General features: G+C 36.3%; 1 protein-coding gene across 1 annotated transcript in view; it reads right to left on the reverse strand.

The window, feature by feature from the left end:
• HCFC2 (host cell factor C2) overlaps positions 1-18,022 on the reverse strand; it is a 38,317-nt gene extending 20,295 nt beyond the window's left edge. Inside the window, exons 1-7 of the mRNA XM_063075136.1 lie at positions 17,846-18,022; positions 16,214-16,362; positions 14,888-15,048; positions 5,669-5,877; positions 4,809-4,893; positions 3,093-3,199; positions 2,794-2,982 (exon numbers count right to left, since the gene is read on the reverse strand). Coding sequence (XP_062931206.1) covers positions 2,794-2,982; positions 3,093-3,199; positions 4,809-4,893; positions 5,669-5,877; positions 14,888-15,048; positions 16,214-16,362; positions 17,846-18,008 — 1,063 coding nt within the window. The 5' untranslated portion in view covers positions 18,009-18,022. The remainder of the gene's footprint in view (positions 1-2,793; positions 2,983-3,092; positions 3,200-4,808; positions 4,894-5,668; positions 5,878-14,887; positions 15,049-16,213; positions 16,363-17,845) is intronic.
• Positions 18,023-18,346: the final 324 nt, after the last annotated feature.

Here is an 18,346-nt window from a genome sequence, read left to right on the forward strand (position 1 = left end):
AGGTAGAGGTGTATGGGAAAGAGGTGAGGAATAGAAGGAAAAAGAGAGAAATCCTTAGCTTCCATAGTAGAAAGTGACACTTAAACTGAAAAAAAATCAAAGTAACAATATATTCATGTGAGATATCATCTAATGGAGTTGAAAATGGATGCTTGTAAAGCAAGAAAAATGATGGAAAGGTGGGAGCAAAGAACTATTTTTTCATAAAAGCCCCATGGAATTCTATTACTCTTTTAAATATTATCACATACATGAAGTTTAACTAAAAGTGAAAAAAAGGCAAGATAGGGAGCTCCCACATTTCCCCTCCCCCAAACTGACGCTAATTTACCAAGAGGAAAAGCAAAATATGAATTTTGCCCTTATGATAGTGCCATGATTACATTTAGATGGATATTGGTGTCTAAAGCCTTTTATGAAAAGGTTGATGGAAAAACTGGCCATTCAGATCCAATTAGTTTTAACCTTTTTAAGTCACAGATCTCTCAGAGAGTCTGCTTAAAGTGACATATTCCCTACAGAGAAAAATTCATATATACACATTTTTCATCCAGTTTCAGAGACTGAAGCTTATCCTTAGACTTTAGTTAATAATTTCCAATTTCAAAGACGAATCGGTAAACTGGATTATCTATATTTCTTTCCTGCTTGCTAGTATGTGCTTCTTTCATAGAAAGCATTTACTCTCTTAGTTGTTCTATTATTTTTTCAACAATCTTAATTTTAATATTAAATTTTTACATTACAAAAGCAATACATTGTACCATAGAAAATACAAATAAGAGAAAAACTTTGAAGAGAATGTATAATCTCTGCTCTCATATAATACTTGGGTGTGTATCCTACCAAGGTTTTCACGTATACACTTAAAAAAAAAACTGGAGTCAAAAGTATGGTTTATAATCTGCTTTTCTCATGTAACAACACATATTACATCTCCAGATCTAATTTCTTTACTGGCCTCCAGACTTGTTTATTAATTCAACTATTTGATTTTCCAATTTCAAAATTAGCATGGTCTAAATGGAATTCTTAATTTTCCTCTCAGTCTTTCCCATCTCAGTAAATTATTCAAGCTGAAAACTTCATTCTCCATTCTTCTCTTTCTGTCACCTGCACACCCAACTTATCAGCCAATTCTGTCAATAAGAACTCCGAAATATATCCTGAATTTAATCATTCCTCCCTTTCTCCATTTTGTCACCACTATATAGTCTAAGACACTTCTTTGACTACTCAAGAGCCTCCCAACCTGTTTCCATGTTTGTATCAAAATTCATTCCCCATACAATTGCCAGTGACTATTCCAAAACGTACATCAGATCATGCCACAACTCTACTTCAAACTAATACATAACTTACCATTGGACTTTAAAAATAAGTTAAACTCTACCATGACGTTAAAGACTATACATGATCTGTCACGTGTTCACCTCTTTAACCTCCATTCCTACACTCTCCTTTTTGCTTACTCAGCTCAAATCTGTTCCCAAACATAACATGTACTCCCATCTCAGGGCTCTTGTATTTGCTGTTCATTCTTCCAGCAGTGGTTTCTCCAGCCTTTTACATAGGTAGGTTTTGCAAAGTTTCCCCCAGCAGGAAAATGGTTGTCTCACCACTCAGATCACATCCCATATACCACCTCACCACAGAGGACCTTTCTGAATACCCACTCTGAAGGAATCAGCCATCCTTGTCCCCATTCCCAGCAGCTCCCATCACTATCTCATGCCTTCACATGCTTCCCAGAAACTGAACTTATTTTGTTGATTTGTTTGATTATTGTTTGTTATCCTCTTGCCCTCACACCCTCTCAGAATGTAAGTTCTTTGAGAAAAGGGACATTATCGGTCTTGTTCACTGCTGTATACTCAATGTATAGAACAACTCCTGCTACACAATTGTTTATAAATATTTATTGAAAATGAATGTGAGTTCCACATTTAAAAATTTTTTGGTCTCATACTTTTTTTAAAAACACTTTTTATTTTGGAATAATTTTAGATTTACAGAAAAGTTGCAAAGATAGTACAGTGTTGCCATAACCCCATGACCCCAACTTCCCCTTTTCCCCAGCTTCTCTTAATGTTAACATATTTGTTAAAACTAAGAAGTTACCATTGATGTAATACTATTAATTATACTACAGACTACTGAGATTTCACCAGTTTCTCAATTAATGTCTTTTTCTGTTCTAGGATCCAACCTGGAATATCATATTGCATTTAGTCATCATGTCTCCTTAGTCTCCTCCAATTTGTTACTATTTCTTAGTCTTTCCTTGTTTTGCATCACTTTGAAACTTTTGAAGAGTATGGCTTACATATTCTGTAGAATGCCTAGAATGTGCCTAAATTTGGGTTTGTCTGATATTTTCTCATGGTTAAAGGGGGATTATGGATTTTGGGGAAGAGTACCATGGAAATGAAATACCTTTTTATCACATCATGTCAGGGAGGAAATTATATCAACATGACTTATCACTAGTGATATTAATCTTGATCACCTGAAGACGGTGGTACTTGCCAGGTTTCTTCATTGTAAAGCTACTATTTTTCCCTTTCTATATTCTATTCTTTGAAAAGGAGTCTCTAAATCCAGCTTACACTCAAAGAGAGGGGAATTAATATATTCCTCTGGAGTGGGGAGTATCTACATATATTATTTCTTCCATTTATTTTTAATTATGGGAAAAAGAGGCAGTGGCATATATGGTAAGCCTCAAAGAACAGACATTATTTAAGCATTTACCTAAAAGAAAATTTTTATTTGTTAAATACTCTTACCTACCAGTATCAAGATACCAAAGATCCTTGCAGCAAACTTGACTATTCAGGGCTTTTTTGTAGCCATCTCTTCCACTCCAAAAATACAATCGAGTGCCAATTGCAACAGCACAGTGTCCAGCTCTTGGTCGTGGTCTTGAATTTTTTTTATCTTCTTGAGAATCTGATACTAGGGTGGTCCACTCTGCTGTATCTAAAAATATAGAAATACTCTTGACTAATCTATGGTTCTTAAACCAAAAAATGACAAAAGTTATTTTATTAATAAATTTTATTTTAATGAGTAACTTTTAAAAGACTCACCCAGATTTAGGTAAGAAAATGAACTGGTACATCTCCATTCACAATCATGAGGTGAAGTCTCAATATTTTCCCCCTTATGTGGAACCCATCCACCAAAAATGTACATCCTGAACAAAAACAAAAAAACAAGAACATAAAGTAGCTGATTTAAGTTTACTTTTTGGATTTGAAATGCTACGAAAAATAGACTTCTCTTTCTTATTGTTGACTCAAAGCTTCAGAACTATTCACTCACTTATCACTCTCAAGGTAATAGGAATAAGTTGAATAAAACGGTCTTCTTTCAAGAGTTTATAATTTTATTTATAGAATCAAAATTATTTCTCTCTGGCAAATTACTTAAAATGGGGAATGTTTCAATTATAATACATTTGAAAATCAGTATTGCCTGTAATATACTAAAGGTACCTCAGTCACAAAGATACTCAAATGATCTCTGACATCCAAAGTCAAATTTAGAATTGTATGCATATAATAACCAAAGAAGATTAAATTTCATATAACTTTGGTCACCAATATTACTTAAATAAAAAACTTTAAACTATGTTCCTCAGGGCCCTAGGGGTTCTTGAGACAAACCTAATGGCTGTTGAAGGAAAAAGGCTCATCAGGCAGAGCTTAGGGACCATGTGACCTCAAGCCAATCACAGAAGCTCTATTTTTCTCTCTATTATATATTGGGGTCTTGATGGAAAACTTCATTTTATAAAAGGGCTCTGCTATTTTAAAAAATGTATAAGATTTTGTTTAAGTGTAAAGACTATTTTGTTTGGTTTTGAGGCTATTTTTCTTTTCTTTTCTTTTTTATTTTTTTGGTGGCTGGCCATATGGGGATCCAAACTCATGATCTTGGTGTTATAAGGCTATGCTCTAATCAACAACTAACTTGCCAGCCCCAAGGCTATTTTTAAAAAAGAACTAGTAAGGTTCTAAATTACAACTGGTAGTTTCCTAAAACATTACATTTAAAGTAAAATCCCTACACCAGTAGATACTTCATTAAATCCTACTTAAACAGTACTCCTAATCATGGCCGGGTGTTGCATAAATAAGGGAACTTGCTGATGGTAGTAATAGCTAACCTTTATGGAGTGCTCTGAATATACCAGGCACTGTTCTAAACATTTTACATGTATTAATCCATTTAGTTCTCATTACAACTTTGTGAAGTAGTTTTCAATTTAATCCCCATTGTATATATGAGGAAACTGAGGTATAGTTGGATTAGGTTTCCTTGCCCCAGGTTATACAAGACAGATACCAAAGGTGAGACTTGAATTCAGGCAATCTGGTTACAGAGTCTGTACTCTAACCATGACTCTATACTGCCATCTAACGTATAATTATTGAGAGTATGTGCCTGAGTACAAATCAAGCACTACCAAAATATGTAAAAAGAAAGAATTAGGTGTGCCAAATCTGATGATAGAGGACAGCTCAGTTTGACAATGCCCTGCCTTACATTTATGTAATGCCTACTCTGTTCAAGGCATTGGGAGGAATGTAAAGAAGTAAAAGATATAGCATAAGAAAATGGCATATTAAGTATTTCAGCTTCTGTAGACAAATTAATTTTAGCTTCATTCCACACAAACATTATTAAGTGCAGTAATCTATTTCCAAGAAACTAGCAGCATCACTTTTCTTTGTGTGCATCTTTCTTAAGTTGTTTTTTTTAAAAAAAGCAAAAGCAAAAACAAAAACAAAAAGCCATACTTGTTTCCTATAACACTGGCTGTGTGAAGGCTTCTTGGAAGTGGCACTGTCCCTTTAGTTTCTGGTTTTGACCATGACATAGTTTCTAAAAGTAAAAATAATCATATTAGCCACTTGATCTAACAATAGCAAATTACTTCAACTTGCATAATTTAAAAAAATAAAACAAAAAAGGACTTATCGAAATGAAGCAAAAATGTTTCAAAACGGTTATTTGAATTTCATCTTACACATTTCCAGCTGACATAATCTGCCAATCCAAAATTTATTTATACTTTAATATTAGTATTTGTAATGGACAGGTGTGCTTAAGGTGCCACCAATTTTGAATTAAGAACAATTTTAGGGATTTTAATATTTTAAATAAGAGCAAATTGTGTAGAAGACAAAGGTGAGAGGCACACCTACCCTCCAATCATTCATTCCTAGGATCCCTTTAGAAAGAGCCACCTAAGGGTTTTTCACTGACCAGCAGTAACGTTGCTAATGCTGTATTTACTTTATGTAGGGTAACCATTTAAAAAGTTACCATCCCCAATGGGACACTTTTCAGCATGAAAGGGGGTACTACTGATAATAACATGGACAATAAGCATAAACCAAGACCATCCCAGGCAAAGTGGGACATATGGTGACCCTACTTACAGGGAGCACAGACGAATTACTACCATAAGTCAAACATTCATGTGTTCAACCTGCTTGATCAGCAATCATTCATAGCACATCTCCGCTGCCCCTGGGTCTATGAGTGCTGGTTATAAGTCTAAGTGAAACTCAATAAATACTGCAATCAAAAATATTTTAAAATTTGCCCTTATTAATCATAACCAATTCCTGAGCCTGAATCAAATTAAGCTTACCTAAGTCAAGTTGCCATAGGTCATCTAGGCGAGCACCACACATTCCACCAAAAATATACATTTTAGGACTTCCAGAATCTTTTTTGCAATATATAACAGCTGTGTGAGATTCTCTTGGAGAAGGCACAATCCCTTTAGTCATTGGAATGCTCCAACCCACAACACCAGAACCATGCTGTAGCTCCAACTCGTAAAAGTCATTTAAATATCTAGGATATCATGGAAGAAATTAAAGCATTCAGATGATCTATACCTTTTATTTGTTTTTTATTTCTATTTATAAAGATAATATTGATTACTGTGAAAAATTCATGGAGTATGTAAAGGCATTAGGAGAGCAGAAACCCTAGAACTCATTCATTCAACATACTTATCAAACACTATTATGTAGAAGGCACTCTTCTGGGGCTAAGTAGTGAAGAGAAGAGAGAAAAAAAAATTCCTGACATCATTTAGCCCACACTCTTATCAATGACAACTGTGGTTGTTTTAAAATATGTGCACAAATCCTCTGATACTCTTCTCATAAGGATGTTGGATCTATGTCCCCTCCCTTGATTTGGGCTGGTTTGTGACTGCTTTGACTAATAAGGTATGGTGAACTGACACTATGTGATTTTTGAGGCTGGGTCATGGAAGGCAGTCAGCTTCACTAGAACATTCACTCTTGGAATCCTAAACCACCTTGTAAGAAGTCCAACTCCCACAAAACCACTGTCGGAGTTGGTGACAGAACCATTTGAGTCCATGGGTGACAGAACCATTTAGCCAACTCAGTTGAGGTATCAGACCTGGAAGTAACCATTCAAGCCTTTTCATGTGAGGATCTAGCCACCCTACTGTATCCTGTCTGAATTCCTGACCCATAGAATCCATGAGCATAATAAAATGTTGTTATTCTGCATCACTAAATTTTAGGGCAGTTTATTACATGGCACTAGATAACCAGAACAATCACTATTGACAGTATTTTGGTAAATGTACTTTAAGAAAACTATCTCTATGAATATCCACATATGAATAAACGAGGCATACTACAAATGATGCTTTGCAACTTTAAAAAAAAAGTCACTATAATGTCATAGCAATGCCCTACAATTGAGAAACTGGCATTAAATTTCTTATCTGTGACATGGATGTTTTTGAAATTTTGAGCAAAATGACTTTTGTAAGGATCTATTTCCTACCAATTATTACTCAAGTATAAAGGCAAAATTAAAATATATTAGGACATATAAAATTTCAAAGTTTAGTAGAGTGTGGTGCTGATAATACCAAGTTCTGGGGTTCAATCCATGTACCAGCCAGCAAAAGAAAAAAAGGAACAAAACTTCAAAGTTAGCTACATAATTGTTTTGGGAAAAAATGGTTCTTGGATGTTTTCTAGGAAAAAGAAAGAGAAATTCAAGATAGAATACATTGGATAAGAGTACAAAAAAACTAGTTATTTATGGTTATTTTTAAATTGAAGTTCATAACTGTGGTTGTGAGGTCTAAATAATCACTAAGGAACACTTAATAAAAACTTAATTTCTTAACATTATTATAGCCCAGAATAAGATTCAAGGATATATGAAACATATAGAAAAAGGAGGGAGTCAAATGAATTCTAAAAGTAAAGACAGTAATTTATTCCCAAGGATTACAAGACATTTTTAGTTTAAACGTGTATGTTAATTTCCAAGCAACTAAGGGAGGCATAGAATTAACACACATAACTTTCAAATCACTAGAGGGAAAGAAAGAGTCAAAGAAAAACAATAAATCAAGAAAAAGTAAGAAAAGGAAAAAATAAGCCAACTATAGTATATGGAAAGCAGTTAATAGGATGGTTTAAAAAAAAAAACACATAAACAATGTCAAAAGAAAAAAGGACAAATTGAAAGAGAAAATGAGTACATATCACAGAAAAAGATCATGTTTTCTTAATGTAAAGAGCTCTTAAAAATTAAGATAATGGGCCGAGCCCGTGGCACACTCAGGAGAGTGCAGCGCTCGGAGCGCGGTGACGCTCCCACCACAGGTTCGGATCCTATATAGGAATGGCTGGTGCACTCACAGGCTGAGTACCGGTCACGAAAAAGACAAAAAAAAAAAAAAAAAAAAAAATTAAGATAATGACTGATCATATCTAATATCATATCTATCTGATAGACATAGATAAGAGGATATAAAACTGACAGTTCACAGAACAGGAAATAAAAATTATATAAATGTGTATACACACAGACAGATATATAAACATGCATGCATGTACACACACACACATGTTCAAACTTATCATAACTTTAAAAAATCTAGCAAAGGCAAGAAAAGAGGGGGAAAGCAACAAGGATGCAGAGCAGATGGAAAACATGAGATAAAAGGGCAGGAAAACATTTTCCTATTATAAGATAAAGACTCTGGTGGGGGGCAGGGAGGCACACAGGGAAAACAAAATAAAAGAACACTGAATTTAGCCATAAGCTATTAAAATCAAGGATGATCTTTTTTTTTTTTTTTTTAAAGATGACCAGTAAGGGGATCTTAACCCTTGACTTGGTGTTGTCAGCACCATGCTCTCCCAAATGAGCCAACCGGCCATCCCTATACAGGGATTTGAACCCGTGGCCTTGGTGTCATCAGCACCATACTCTCCCAAGTGAGCCACAGCCCGGCCCAAGGATGATCTTAACAATTGACATGTCATAGGCTTAAACTGATCAGAATAGACATCAGCCAGTATGTTATACCTGCTCATATTGGCTGTTAGTCCCATTTACAAAAGATAAGACTACAACTAAATGATGCACACAGGTTGAAAAATAGATATACAAGGAACAAAACCCAAGTCCATAATCATGCTGGGAGATTTTAACAGGTAACTCAAAAGTTGACACAACCTTGACCCACAAAATAAAAAAAAAACTTTGAATAAAAATTTAAAACATTGATTTAATAGATAAAAAACCTTGTACCCAAACAAAGACTCACAGTCTTAATGAGCACCTATGGAATAATCACAAAAACTGATTGTGAAATAGACACAAAGACCACCTCCATAGACCACATTTTCTGATCACAATATAATAAAACTAGATATTAGCAATAATAACAAAACTTTCCACTTGGAAATTTTCAAAAAATTATACCAAATTAAAGAGAAAATAAAAATTAATGACAATAAGAATACTATACATCAAAACCTGGGGGATATCACCAAAGCCATAACCAGAGGAAAATGTATAGCATTTATTAGGCAATAACACTGAAAATAAATGAATTAATAATCAGTCAAATTATTAGAAGTTAGAAAAAACATTCAAACTATTGGAAATTTAAAAGAAGTTAGAAAAAAGGAAAATAGAAATGAAATAGAATTAAAGAAAAATTAAGAAGAAAAATAATCAATAAAACTAAAAAATGGTTATTTGAAAATACCAATAAAATAATAAACCTCTAGCAAGTCTGATTAGAAAAAAGGAAAACAAGAGCGCAGCAGTGCTGGGAGCGCCGAGGCCGCGGGTTGGGATCCTATATAGGGATGGCCAATGCGCTCACTGAGCGTGGTGCGGATGACACCAAGCCAAGGGTTACGATCCCCTTACTGGTCACAAAAAAAAAAGAAAAAAAAAGAAAGAAAGAAAAAGAAAAAAGGAAAACAACACAAATATTTAGGAATGAGAAAAGACATATAACAGCAGATACAAATAAAGATATAGAGAGAAGTGTTATAACTTTTATCAATAAATTTTAAAATCTAGATAAATGGGTGAATTTTCAAGGAAAACAAACTACCAAAAGTTACAAAGGTAGAAAACGTAAATAGATCAATAACTGTAAAAGAAATTGAAATGGCAATCAAAGATCATTCCTAACATACGCCAATCCCAGAAAATTATGGGAAGTTTCTATTAAATATTCCAGGAACTATTTTATTTAAGCATAATAAATGATGGAGAGTTTCCCATAGACTCATAATATAGCCCTGATTATGTCCCCAGGGATAACATTATCCTGATATTCAAATCAGGATATTTTAGGCCAAATCACTAATGAATACAAATAATATTAAAAAAAAAAATGTCAGCAATGTAAATTCAGCAAAATATAAAAAGAATTCTATAACAATAAACTGGGGTTTAACTAAGAATAAAAAGGAAGCTCATAGGCCAAGCCCGTGGCGCACTCGGTAGGGTACGGCGCGCTGGGTGCGCGGCGACGCTCCCGCCGTGGGTTGGGACCCTGTATAGGAATGGCCGGTGCACTTACTGGCTGAGTGCCGGTCACGAAAAAAGACAAAAAAAAAAAAAAGGGAGCTCATAATTCATTTTTTTCTATTTCTTTTTTATTTTATTGATTTTTTTATTGGTTATGAATATTCATGGAGAAGTAGCTCATATTTCAGAATCTAATAATATAATTCACAAAATTCATGGGTTAAAGGAGAAAAAACATTAAGCTCATCTCCATACCTGAAATAAATTTAAGCTATGTCAACATCCATTGTTGATTAAAAATAGAGGGAAAAAAAACTGGCGAACTAGAAATTCAAGAAAATTTTCTTGATCTGATTAAAAGCACATACCTGACACCTACAGCAAATGCCACAATTAATGATAGAAAGGTAAATGTATTAATGAAACAGAATAGAGTTTAGAGGAGTCTACAAACTCTTTCTGTAAAGGGCCATAGAGTAAATATTTTAGACTCTGCAGAGCATAAAGTCTGTCACAACTACTCAGCTCTGCTGCTTTAACATAGAAACAGCCAGACACCATACAAAATGAATGGGTATAGCTGTATTCCAATAAAACTTTATTAACAAAAATAGGCAGGAGGCCAAATTTGGCCCATAGAGTGTGGTTTGCAATACCTGGTCTAGAAAGCCTAGAAAAAGACCCATTTACAGAAGAATTAAGATATGACAAGAGATGGAATTTCAAATCAATAGGGAAAAAAATGGCTTATTTAATAAATGGTGTTGGATGAATTGGAAATTTATTAGGAAAAGAAGTAAAAAGCCTCACACTAGTCACAAAAGTATATTCCAAATATATTAATGTTCTAAACATAAAAACAAAACTGAGTGTACTAGTAGAAAATATAGAAAACTAATTTTTTTATAATTTTGGAAGAGTCTTTCTAAGCAAGATACAAAACCAGAAAGCCATAAGAGAAAATATTATCAAACTTGATAAAACCAAAATGAAAACCCTTAAAAGAAAAACACAAAGACAGGACTTGGAAAAAAATATTTGGAGCATATGAAAGAAAATACATACAGAACTCCTAAGGATCAACTAATAAGAAAAACTGAAATCCATAAAAATATGATTAGAAATAGTATATGAATCAGCAAGGTCACAGGATACAAGAAAAATGTACAAAACCAATTGTATTTCTATATACCAGCAATGAACAATCCAAAAGTGAAATTTAGAAACCAAACCCACTCACAACGTCATCAAAAGGAATTAAAAATTTAGGAATAAATTTAACAAAATAAGAAAGAGCAAACTTATACACTGAAAACTACAGAATATTGCTGTGAGAAATTTTAAAAGGTCTAAATAAATGCAGAGACATTCCATTTTCCTGGACTGGATGGACTCAATATTATTAGGATGATAATTCTCCCCAAACTGACATATATTCAACAAAATCCCTATCAAAATCCCAGGAGGTCTTTTTGCAGAAATTGGCAAGCCGATCCTAGAATCTAGATAGAAATGCAAAGAACCCAGAATAGCCAAAACACTGTTGAAAAATAACAATGAAATGTGAGAACTTACAACTTCCAATTTCTTACTACAAAACTTACTGTAAAGCTATAGTAATCAAGACAGTGTTGTATTGGCATAAAGGTAGATACACAGGTCAATGAAATAGAATTGAGAGTTCAGACATAAACCCTCACATTTATGGTCAATTGATTTTTCAACAAAGATGCCAACACAATTCAGTGAGGAAAGGATAGTCTTTTGGTGTTGGGAAATCTGGATATCCACAGGTAAAAAGATGAATTTAGATCCTCACTTCACCCCATACGCAAAAATTAACTCAAAATGAACCATAGATATGAATGTAAGAGCTAAAACTATAAAACTTTTCGAAGAAAACATAGGAACAAATCTTCATTATCTTGAGTTAGGCAAAGAGTTCTTAAATATGACACTAAAAGAATGATTCATTAAAAAATTGATAATTTAAAATTATAAAACTTAAAAACTTTTACACTTCAAAAAATGACATTAAGATAATGAAAAGACAAGCCACAGGCTGAAAAAATTTGCAAATCACATTACAGATTAAAAATCAAAATAAAACAAAAACCAAAACGTATCCAGAATAAAGGACTGTTACAACTCAATAATAAAAAATAATTACAAAATGGACAAAATATTTGAATAGAAATTTCACTAAAAAGCACATGAAGAGATGCTCAATATCATTAGTCATTAGAGAAACACAAATTAAAACCACAATGAGATACCACTTTACACCCACTAGGAGGACTACAATCGAAAAGAGAGACAATAACAAGTATTACCCAGGATGTGGAGAAATTAGAATCCTCATATTGTGCTGTGGGAACGTAAAATGGTACAGTCACTTTGGAAAACAGTTTGGTAGTTCTTAAGAAGTTTAAAAATAAATTTACCATGTGACCAAACAATTCCACTGTTAACTAGCTAACCAAGAGAAATGAAAACATGTCTAATACAAAGACTTGTATGCAAATGTTCATAGCAGCATTATTCATAAAAGCCAAAAACTGGAAACAATCCAAATGTTCAACTGATGAATGGATAAAAAAACGTAATGGAGTACTACTATTCTGCAATAAAAAGGCAGAAATATCTGATACATGCTACAATATGGATGAACTTCAAAAACATTATGCTAAGTGAAGGAAGCCAGACACAGAAGATCACATTTATATGAAATGTCCAGAAAAGGCTAATCTATAGAGACAAAGTAGATTAGGGGTATCAGGATGAAAATGGGGACTGACTATAAATGAACAAAAACTTTCTTTTTGGAGTGATGGAAATGTTTTAAAACTGGATTGTGGTGATGGTTGCACAACAATGCAAATTTAATAGAAATCACTGAATTGTACATATGAAATGGATGAATTTTATCTTAAATGATGTATACTTCAATTTTTTAAAAAAGAAAAATGAACAAATATATGAACAGTTTCAGCAAGGGAACTGCAAATGTTCAACAAGCATAGTTATGAAGCTCATTCTCCGTTAAAAAAATTAAAATAAATCCACAACACGTATTTCATTGATTAGTTTGGCAAAAATTAAGAGTGAAAGAATTCAGTACTGCCAAGAGTGTAGGCACTCATACATTGTCACTGGGAGCATAAATTAGTTCTGTCACTTTGGAGATTGTTTCAGGAGCATTTAACAAACTTTTAAAACATCCTTTGATCTCCCTGATACCGCTTACAAGTGTTGATCCTACAGAAATATTCACACATGTGCAAAGATTGTAATAGCAGAAAAAAAAGGAAATATTTAAATGTCTATCAGTAGAGGAATGGTTAAATAATTTACATAACTCAGACTACTTTTCAGCATTTAAAAAGAATAAGGTCAATCTATATCTACTGCCATAGGAAAATATATTGTTAAGGGGGGAAAGCCACAAACAAAACAAAAACAAAAACAAAACAAACAAGCAAACACTCAAATTTGCAAAGAAAAAAAAGAGAGACCACTCATATAAAAGAAAATAAATATGTCTGTGTGGAGGAACAGGTAATATTCCCAATTCTTCTCTCCTAGGAAACAGAGTATATACCCCTAGACCACTGACTCTCGCCCTGGCCATATGACTTGCTTTCACCAGTGAAATGTAATCAGAAATGAACATGTTAGCTTTGGTTAGAGTCTTTAAAAAGCATCCCGTGTATCTCCTTGCCCCCTCAAGCAATATAATTCTGAGAAGCTTGCCCCGTTATAAATAATATCCTAATGAAAGCTGACTAATACAATGTATCACATGAAAAAGGTTCCAAAAGATACACATCAAATTAAATTATATGTATTTGACTATGTTGCAGAAGGTGATCTTGTGAGTACTTTCTCATTTCTTGAATTTTTACAAGTACTAATTTAAATGCCTGTTTAATGGAAAAATGAAAAAAGACGTGCTAAAAGTAAAAGTATCTGGATTACTGTGATGGGATCATTTTTTTTCTTTTTCTCCACTTTCCAAATTTTCTATGATGTTTTAGTACATCTGTTATTTTTTAAAGTTTGAAGAAAAAAATAGCTAAGACACTACCATCAATCTAATGTAGGTATAAAGACATTACGATGATGATAACAACTGCTATACTACACATTATGGCAACTTGAAAGTGCTTTAAAAATTATAGCCATAGAGCCGGCCCATGGCTCACTTGGGAGAGTGCGGTGCTGATAACACCAAGGCCAAGGGCTCGGATCCCTATATGGGATGGCCGGTTAGCTCACTTGGGAGAGCATGGTGCTGACAACACGAAGTCAAGGGTTAAGATCTCCTTACCAGTCATCTTTAAAAAAAAAAATTATAGCCATGATCTTATTTAGCCATCACAATGAAACTATAGGATAGGTATTTAGTCACTCCCATTTTACAGTGAAGGAAAGAGGCTTAGATTACTTGCTCTAAAGGACACACATGATAAGCCCTGAATCAGAAAACTGCCTCTTGGGCAATAATGACAATATGATCAAAACACTGTGTCAAAAAAAAAAAAAGAGGCAGTGGATTAAATCTGTTTGGAAAGAATTGATTCAGAAAGTATCTGCTAGTGTGAACCACTCTAAAAGCTTCTTGTATGAAATGTGGAAATGATGGCTTTCATTTTATAGTCAGACTTTTGTCATCAAATTCCCAGAGGAACCTAATTTTAAAATAACCATCTGTGACTTTTCATTATCATTTATGACCTAGCTAAAAAGCATTCTGGCTCAATATATATGATTATATTGCTACAAGCAGTTATACTAACACTAATTTAATAAGATGATTTCTGACTAGAAAAGACATAGTTCTGAAAACAGATATACTCCGAGAACTAAAGAAAACCCAAATACATACAAATTTGTTCACTGTTAGGTTTAAATGCAAAGGGCTAAGCTTCATCCCTTTTGATAATAAATATGGAAGAAATCAAACATTCCTAATCTAAATTATAAAATAGTTATTGGGTCTGAAAAAGAGTCAGCATACCTGGGAACATTATTGTTTGAATCTTCACTTTCATTTGCCAGGCCACCAAACAAATAGCATTTGTTACCATATAAAGAGAAGCTATGTCCAAGCCTAGGACAAGGAGGTAAACCAGAAGAAGGGGGGTGGGGTTTCACTTTTTTCCATAACCAACGACTTGCCTAAAAAAAGCAAAAACACACTCAAGCAAAATGAAGAAAGCATTCCTATATTGTCAATAATGCAACATCATACCAATACATTTTAATCCAAATCCCATCAGAAGGCTCCAATAAGCCACTTTTGGGGCAGATGACAAGTATGCAGCTAACTTCTGGAATTAAAATATATGTTCCAACAGAAATTCAGGTTAGTTTTCTACATTCACAGATTTCCACAAAGGCTAACTAAGCTCATTATAACAAACACTAACAGTTCTAAAGTATTTTCCAAATGAAAAATTGTGTTATATACAGCTTTAAGATTAAATGTAATTTATGTATTCTTACTTTCTGAAATTAGGTAATCCATGAATACTAAATACTTTAAACTTTACATAAACATAAAGCTCATTTAAAAAACCAAACTCCAAAACTTATGCCCTGGCCATAGGTGTTTTCTTTATCTGAAATTATTTTCAAAATGAGTCATTTATAAAAAGGTATTAACACACATCTACCAATTAGCAGATACCCTCAAGATGACAGCCTTGGGGACATATGCACAGATCAGGAAGAAAAGCCAACTAGGGGTATGAGTCTTGTTTAATGAGAGTCAAATCTAGAAATGTTATATGAAACTCTTACCCCTTTTTTGTATGTATTGCCAGGGTAAAAAAAAGTAATTATTAGTGTGAGGATAACAGTTTCTATAACACTGAGGCAGTGGATTTCAAAGTATGGTCTGGGAATCAGCATCATTAGCTGGGAACTTGGTAAAAATGCAAATGCTCAGGCCCCACTACAGACATTACTGACTCAAATTCCCCGGGCAGGACCCAGCAATTTGTGTTTTCACACGTCCTCCAGGTGCTCCTGTTACAGGCTAAAGTAGAAGAACTATTTATTTCACTAAAATACAAAAACCTAAACATACAAGTATAATTTACAAATGATGCTAAGTAACAGATATCTTGATGTTACAAATGTTGCTCTGGGTATCCTGGAAAAGACTCACATTAGAAACTTTGGCTTTTAAGTGAAATAAAAACACTTTCTTTGAAGCTATAAAATGTGAAGCTTATATTATTTTATGTGTTAATTAAATATTTTGCAATCCTTTGGAGAATTATGAGCAATATCACTATTAAAGCTTCAGATTAAAATAATAAATTTTAAACAGACTTACTTGTAACTCATATAACTCATTGCTGTATCTTCCATATTCAACCATTCCCCCAAATACTAATATTCTGGTACCATCACAGACAAATCCATGGGCAGCACAACCTGGAGGGATGTCTCCTCTAACAGCTGGTAGGAACCACTGATTTGTAACTAGTTGCCAAAATAAAATTAAAACCAATTATAACAAACAGTGGTTATCACATACTGTATTTACTTTATATGTATCACCTATGTCAGTGGTTCCCAACTGGGGATGATTTTGCCCCTCATGGGACATTTGGCAACGTCTGGAGGCAGTTTTAGTAGTCACAACTGGAGGGGGTGAGGTGCTAATGGCATTTAGTGGGTAGAAGCCAAGAATGATGCCAAACCTCTTACAATATGTGCAGGGCAGCTCCCCCCCGCAAAGAATTACCAAACCCAAAATGTCAATAGTGCTGCTCTTGAAAAACTCTGATCTATACCATTTAATTCTTACAAACACCTTGCTGGATGAGTATCATCTCCATTCTACAAGTGAAAAATCTAAGACTTAAAAAGATTTGGTAACTTTAACACTGAGCCTGGGCAACCAGCAGAGAGCAAGATTCAAACTAGGTCTAATTTGTTCCAATGCCAGGGTTTTTACACTACCAAATTGTCAAATAACTTTGTAATTTTATATACTGGGGGACCAGGAGGAGAAGAAGGTGAATTTTTTTTTTTTTTTTTTTTTTTACCTGAGTCCACTGTTTTGTTAACCTTAAAATGACTACTAAGTTGTTTGGTCACAGAAAAGTTATTGGTCATGAAGTAGACCCCAAATTCAGTAATCAGCCTTACACCAAGGAAAGAGATTTCTCATGAGAGCTGGAGGATTTACAAGTGGGAAAAATGAAATTCCAACCTCCTTGCTGTTCCACGGAGATCAGTCAGACAGGGCCTCCCTGACCGGGGGCCCTTGTGCTTGGCGGTGGTGCTCAAGCTGTGACACACAGTCCCCTTTCCCAGGACCGGTGCAGAAGGGCGCCGCTCGGCTGAGCGTCGGCACACAGCACACCAACTGTGCAGACAAGGCCGATCTCACCTACGAACCACTTCCTCGCTGGTTTAGAGAGCTCCAGTGGGGGACATCTTGACCGCTACCTGCCGGATACCGGGCTGTGTGTGGGGTGAAAGGACCAGAGGGCCTCTCGTTCTCCCTCCTCATCCCCCAGATTCTCTTCCTCCGAAGGAAGGCGGGCAAAGCTGGGAAAGCCTGGAGGAGCTCTGGTTTGGTGCTGGTTTTGATTTTTGACAGGGGAGAGATCTGGGGACCCCGGAGTGGGCGAGACTTCGGGGAGAGGCCCGGACGGGTGGAAACCGTCTCTCTCGCCTCCGTCTGCCAGCGGGGCTAGGACCTGAGGAGCTGCCTGAGGGCCGGCGTGCCCCGCTCGGATCCGTTCCGCCCGCGGGCGCCGGGGAAACGGAACTGCCGTCCGGGACGCTGCGGGACCCGGGCTGCTCGGCCGAGCCACGCTCCCCGCCGCCCGCCCGCCCGTAGAAGCAGTGACCGGGCGGTGACAGCTGTCAGGGCCGCGGCCGCCGCCTCGCCTCCCCTCCCCCTCCGCGGCTCCCGCAGGCGGGGCCCACGAGCCGCCGCCGCCGCGCCTACCGGTATTGTAGACGTGCAGCTCGTCCGCGATGCCCTCGTTGCCCCCGCCAAAGATGATCATCAGCTCCCGGATGGCCACGGCCCGGTGTCCGTGCCGGGCGCGGGGGACCGGCCCCGTGAAGGAGGAAACCCGCCTCCAGTTGAGGAGGCTGGGAGCCGCCATCTTCCCAACCCCCGCCCCTCAGCCCACAATGCACCGCGCCCGCCCCAGCGCCCCAACTCCCGGGAGAGGGCGGGGACCCGCCTCCAGCTGTGCGCCCAAGGGGGGTGTCACGTGACCGCGGGCGCCGGGGGCCGGCTGGAAGGCTGCGGGGAGGAGAGGGGAGGGCGCGGGAGGGGAGGTCCAGACAGGGGAGCCCCGCCCCCGCCCCCGGCGACGTGGCCGGCCGGCACCCGTGGCAACGCGTCCCAGGGTGGAAGGACATTTGCTACCGACTGAGTTTTCTCTCCCCAGCCGGAGCCTCCCGTTTGGTATTTTCGGGAGAAGCTACTGCGTTTTCC

The sequence above is a fragment of the Cynocephalus volans genome, chromosome 12 (assembly GCF_027409185.1).
Source record: "Cynocephalus volans isolate mCynVol1 chromosome 12, mCynVol1.pri, whole genome shotgun sequence".
NCBI lineage: Eukaryota > Metazoa > Chordata > Mammalia > Dermoptera > Cynocephalidae > Cynocephalus > Cynocephalus volans.